The 6,170-nt window shown below is 36.2% G+C and overlaps 1 protein-coding gene across 3 annotated transcripts; it reads left to right on the top strand.

The window, feature by feature from the left end:
- Positions 1 to 211: 211 nt before the first annotated feature.
- On the top strand, positions 212 to 4,335 carry LOC120075721 (protein TIFY 8). Of its 3 annotated transcripts, none has more exons than XM_039029350.1 (6): positions 213 to 873; positions 1,470 to 1,663; positions 1,759 to 2,207; positions 2,319 to 2,464; positions 3,626 to 3,859; positions 3,993 to 4,335. In XM_039029350.1, the coding sequence occupies exons 1-6, from the start codon at positions 597 to 599 to the stop codon at positions 4,079 to 4,081; spliced, it is 1,389 nt and encodes a 462-aa protein (XP_038885278.1). In that variant the 5' UTR covers positions 213 to 596; the 3' UTR covers positions 4,082 to 4,335. The 3 variants fall into 3 exon arrangements, with proteins under 3 accessions (XP_038885280.1, XP_038885278.1, XP_038885279.1); XM_039029351.1 differs by having other exon boundaries at positions 215 to 873; positions 2,319 to 2,406; positions 3,622 to 3,859; XM_039029352.1 differs by lacking the exon at positions 3,993 to 4,335 and having other exon boundaries at positions 212 to 873; positions 3,622 to 3,822.
- The last annotated feature ends 1,835 nt before the right edge of the window (positions 4,336 to 6,170 follow it).

The raw sequence follows: 6,170 nt of genomic DNA, 5'->3' as shown, positions 1-6,170 counted from the left end.
GAAGTAAAGAAACAATATAGGCCAAAACTTGAATTTACCATTTTAGAAGAATATTTTAGTCCACATGTAAATATGTAATATATATAAATAAATATTTTTCAGACAAAGATATATTAAAATAATAAAATAGTCATAGAATTGCTGACATCCTCCTCGTATTCCCTATTCTCAAGAACCCCAAAAAGAAATATAAAATAAAAACCCGAACTTTGCAACTCCACTAAGAAAGAGAACACAGAGGGCCAGCAGAACAGAACGGAAGAAAGAAGGAAGAAAAAAGCTCCATTAAATTTGCACAGAACACATGCCAACTTTTGCTTTTTATTACCCCATTTCATTTCTCTCTCCAAAAAAGGAGCTTGATTCTCTCTGCTATAATTTATTTATTTTTTCCTCCCTCTTCCTTTTCCCCCTTTATAATTGTTTTTCTTTTCACAAATCTTTAATTTCCTTTTCCTTTTTCTTTTGTTGCCCCTGAAAAATTGAGCTCCCCCCTTTTTTTGGGTTTTTGCTTTCTTCCCCCACTGTTCCTTCTTCCTCTCTCTCTGTTTTGTGTGATGGGGGCAGTTTTAATGGAGTGGCTGTACTACTGATAAATGGCTCAGCACAGTATGCTAACCAATGTCAACAGCGACTCCAACAAAGACTATGTTTGTAAAAATTCCACTGACCCACATCCAAAATTACCTGATAATCCTATCTTCCATGATTTTTTAGGCATGAAAAACCCTGATACTACTCCTCTTGTTTTTGCTCCCCGGACGGCGGCGGATTTACGCCCGTCGGAACCCTCTCCGGCTGCATCCGCTTCCCGTGGACCCTCTTCAAGCGGTGGCCGTGGCCCCATCTCTACTACCTCAGATCTTGCTTCCGGTCTCTCTCTTATTTGATGATTGTTATTTTGCTTCTTACTTGTATGCTTCATTTTGAAAGATTGTGTGGTGGGTTTTAACTTTTGGGGTGTGATGTCGGGTTTTTTTGCTTTCTTATACTTGAAAGAAAAGGAAGAAAGTATTGGGTCTTTTGGGATTTCTTTTGGGAATGATTAGTAGTTTGATCATCATATGGTGAGGCAGAGTGTGGTTATTGTTATTACCCCATTTTGATTTTGGTTTTACCATTTTTCTTTTGTTAATTTATACTATTTCTATTCTTCCCCCGAGTTGGTGAATGATTTGGTGTGTTTTCTGGTCTGGTTTTATGGAGGTTAGTAATGGAGTTTGTAGCTTTGATCATTTTTGTGTTATTTGTATATGCATTTTCTCTTACATGTCTGAATGTTTGACTTTGAGTGGAGAAATTTATTTTGAGCTTAACCCAAATAATGGGCATTGATATTTGAGTGTTGAGATGGATTGACCTGGACTTGTTCTAACAATTCAAAATCTGTTTTGAGTTTGTATGTTTACTGACTTGGAAATTGGTGTATGAATGCAAAGTTTGATCCCCTTTCTCATTGGTATGAGTAGACCGACAGGTAGGGAGTCATCTTGAAGGCGTTCCATTTTATGGTCCGAGGGGCGATATCTCTACGACAGAGATCCATAGTAGGATTATAGGAAGTAAGAGAAGCATATCGGATTCTGCTTTTATGGGATCGTATCGAGATGGAGTTCCGCACATGCCTTCCGAGTCACATCATAATAGCTTGCATCTAATGAAGGTTTCAATTGATATTGCCTTTTTGTAGTTGCTGAAAGAAAAACTACTTTACCTGCTGCACCCCCTATTTAGTGATATTGTTGTGTTTTAACCCAGACATTGCGAAATGGAGCAGGCGGGGAGCGAAACCGAAGATCCATTGATGATGAAGTGACGCTTGGGATGCAGCATCCAATGAGGCCGAACCCTGCATCACTTATTTTTCAATCTCATATTGGAAGTGGCAGTAGACTTGATGCTGATGGTACCAAGTGGGAGAGATCCACACTTGTGAACATCGGTCCTTCTCCGGCAGTACAGTGCTCTCCCCGGGGGACGATGGTGCCTTTTCCCCCCCAATTACCTACAAACAGATTCAGAGATGCCAATGTTATTCCCCCAAATATATCTCAATCAGCTGCAGATGAGGGATCTCGAACTGGAATTAAAGGTCCTGGAATCTTGAGTTCGAGTCATCCCGGTGGTGGAACCTCTGAACGAAACTCATCAGTTTTGCTGAAGTCCGGGACTAATATTGTGGAGCATGAAGCCTGTATTCCTTCAAGGTAACGCCTGTGTCAATAACGAAATTTAGCTTCTTTGTCACATTTACAATAAGCTAGCTTTAGGAAAATGCGATTCTTTGTGCTACTCATCTTGTTGACTTGTTATGGCAGTCGACGTGGTCTTACATCTGCCAATCGGCAGATGACGATATTTTATGGTGGCCAAGCTCATGTCTTCGATGACGTTCATCCAAACAAGGTTCATGTTCTAAATTACATGGTTTTGAGCACATGTTTGTCCTTCTCTTACTATCCAAGTGAGTGATGGTGGCAAGTACTTGATAATTATAGTTAAACTCGAAGTTATCATACGACACATTTCACAAGAATAGAAGCCTAGCATAATCATGATGCATTCTAGCAGTTTCATTTGAATGGCAAATTTATGATATCTGATTTTTCCATATTACCAAATTATGTTAGACGTAAGCTTCTTTAAGGTTGGTGTAACATAGTAGGAAAAGGTCGACCGTTCTTGAGATGGCTCTCTCGATGTGCTTTTAAGTTTTAATGTGCGCATTACCTCGACACCCATAATCTATGACACGGCTCATTCGTAATGGTTTGCCTCGAAATCCTGAGGTCACTATTGATGTATAATTCAACTGCACTTTTCAAGCTTTTGATCTTTGCAACCTTATTACATACAATATCATAGACCTGCAATGCTTTCAGTGGTAGAATCCCTGGTCACCCCTGAACGGATTAAACTGCAATGCTTATACATCCTTTTTCGATATTTCCTCTCAGAAAAAATAAAATGTACAATGATACGGACGACGGGATCTCCACCTATCTCCACAATGTTACGATATTGTCCACTTTAGAGATAATCCTCATAAATGTGCTTGCTTCATATCAATAGAGATAATTGTCTTCACTAATATATATATCATGGATCTTATCTCTTCTCTAACCAATGTGAGACTTTATTTGCACCTGTAAAATGCTTTGAAACTCCATAGATCCCATGTACCCAAATGATAGAGCGTTATCACATATAGGAAAAGGAAAAAGTGGCTGCAGATTGAGAACGGATATCCGATGTTACTTCTATACAAATATCTTTCCCCTTTTTATTTTACTTGCCCTATTCTCGACAAATAAACAGATAGTTTGAACTTTGAATCTATGTTTGTTGCGAGAGTTCGAAATTCTCTCGGTTGGCTTGACTACGGTTTCTTCAAGGAATATGCTGATTCAAACTGGATGTTGCTAATGGAATGTTTGCCATTAGGAGTCATATCATTTGTTTAATTTGAGGAGTCCATATTTCTCATGATGCTATATTCTTCTGCTGCTTACATATCCTTATAATTGAGATGAATGTCATATTTTAGTTTGTCAATGCAATCATTCTTTCTCAAAAACTACCGGAAGGAAACTACATTACAAACTATTCATTGCATTTCAGGCAGATGTTATAATGGCCTTAGCTGGATCGAATGGCGGATCATGGTCAACTAATTATGGAACAAAGTCAACTGCTAGGCCAATCAACGAAAACCAAATACCAAGTGGAGAACTCGATATTGGTATGACAAGTAACACCACCTCGACATTCGCCAAAGAAGCTCGTGGAAAGCTGTGTGTTGCTGGGAGTTCCGTCCCACTAGCTGGCTCTGTTGAGAGAATCTCAACAACATCAGCAGGTAGGTGCTCATACATATTGATATAGATAGATACCTCTGGCATTATTGCATCGTACACGGAATTGAAACCACCTTATCTTGGGAAATCGTATCATTGTATGACATATTTTTGTTCTTATGGCAACAAAAACAGGAGCTCCTCATGGCAGCAGTGGTAGTAAGGGTGGTAGAGACCAAGTTCAAGCCACTGATTCCAATATGGAGAAGAAGAGAGAGGTGTAATATTAGTTCTCCAACTCAATCAAATGTTTCTGAATCCATGAAGGCACAGCTGTTTTAAGGAATTCTCAATGTGCTCGCCTGTATTTTGGTACTATTTAACTTCGATTTTTATTGTATTTTCTTACCTTTTTTCCTTGGGGGGATAATTTTCTTGTTGATGGGATGTGGAGGTATGAGATTATGGATTGGATTCCAGATTAAATGAATGGTTTATGCTTGATGAGCAATGGAAATTAATCCCCTTTCTTTTTATAGAACTTGCTGTTGAAGAAATGGTCCTGATTCTTATAACTTCCTGAGATTACACCAACTTATGGTTGTGAAGTTTGTGTAACTCATGGTTAAGGAACTAAGTTCATGTTTGATATGTCGGATGCTTATCTTATCATACAAACTTTTTAATCCCAAAAACTATATAAGTTGATGCTGTATAAATCTCTGCTTATTACAGGCGAATTACTTGTCACCATAATTCAGTTGTAATTAGCACATGTACCTTCCTTCAAGGTCGGAGATTCAAATCTCTATACACTATTTGTCGTACTAAAAAAGAAAAAAAAAACAAAAAGTATTTACAAATTGAAGATAGCCCTGGTAACTACATTCTCTTTTCTGGATGATGAAATCTTTCATTTGAAATAAAAGGACAAAAGTACAGCAGGTGACAGGCATGAAATGAAGCATTGCCATATTTTTGAAGGCAAGAAATATTGCAATCTAATCAGGAGAAAATAGGGAAATTCTCAAATGCTTATGTTCAAAATAAATAACATGTGAATGTTGAACGTAAGAATAGTAGCGGATTCAAGATTCAGAACCTTATGAATGATTTTTCTATATATATATATATTGTTTATAATAGTTTCATTTAAAAAATAACAAAGAAAAAATTAACTATTTTCAATAAATTTCATTTATATTGGATGTCATGAAAAAAAAAAAACAGTATTTTAACATAAGCACAACTTTAATACCAAAAAAAAAAAAAAAAATCTTAACCAGTTAAGAAAATATAATTTACAATAAAAAAGAAAATTGTTTTTTTTTTTTTTTCATTGGTGAATAGTCAATTTTGATCACAGGGACCGACCACTGTGAACTATGAGCCTGAAGTGACTGGGCCGTTCTAGCTATGGGCTTCAGCTCAGTTTGCTGATAGCTTTTCACGATCAGGCTAGCCCAACTACCGTACAGGCCTTCTAGCCCAACTTGCATTCGAAAGAAGAAAGGGATTTCCACATCAAAGGTCTTAGAAATAAACCTATATGAGGTTAATGTTTTGAACCTTTCATTTTTTTTTAAAAAAAGAAAAATCTATCGATCTCCCTATTTTCACTAATATCAGTGATTATTTACAATTTAGTCATCACCTAAGTTATATATATATATATATCTTCATGGTCATTTCTTCCTCCTCCCTCTCTTTTCTCGTTCTCCCTTTCTCTCTTTTCTCTTTTCGACGGTGTGAGTTACAGGCAGGAGACGGATGGCGTGGGGCAATCTGATGACAGGGCGAGCACGTGAAGGCAATGGCGGACTCGGAGTGGACGAACGACAATGATGGATTCGGTCCAAATGAATGGTAACCACGGACTCGAAGCAGATAAACGGCGGACCCGATTCAACTTTTAATCTTATTTTTCCTATTTTTTTATATACTATGATATATATGTACTTTTTTTCTTCTGTAAGAAATTTGATATATACTGTGCTATATGTATTCATTTATTTGATACAAACGAGTTTTTNAAGAAAAATCTATCGATCTCCCTATTTTCACTAATATCAGTGATTATTTACAATTTAGTCATCACCTAAGTTATATATATATATATATCTTCATGTATTCATTTATTTGATACAAATTTTTTTTTTTTTTTTTTTTTTTTAATTTTAGATTTCATGTATTTTGATATATATACTGTGTTGTAAATGAAATATATAAAGATTTATATACTATGGTGTATTTCATATATTAATTTATCCTGTGATTTATGACAAACATTGAGTCTAATCTCTAATTTATAAACTATACTATATTTCATATATTGGTTAGAATATTTTTAAATAACTAACAAAATATTGTAAG

The sequence above is a fragment of the Benincasa hispida genome, chromosome 4 (genome assembly GCF_009727055.1).
Source record: "Benincasa hispida cultivar B227 chromosome 4, ASM972705v1, whole genome shotgun sequence".
Lineage (NCBI taxonomy): Eukaryota > Viridiplantae > Streptophyta > Magnoliopsida > Cucurbitales > Cucurbitaceae > Benincasa > Benincasa hispida.
This window is presented reverse-complemented; position numbering and strand designations above follow the sequence as displayed.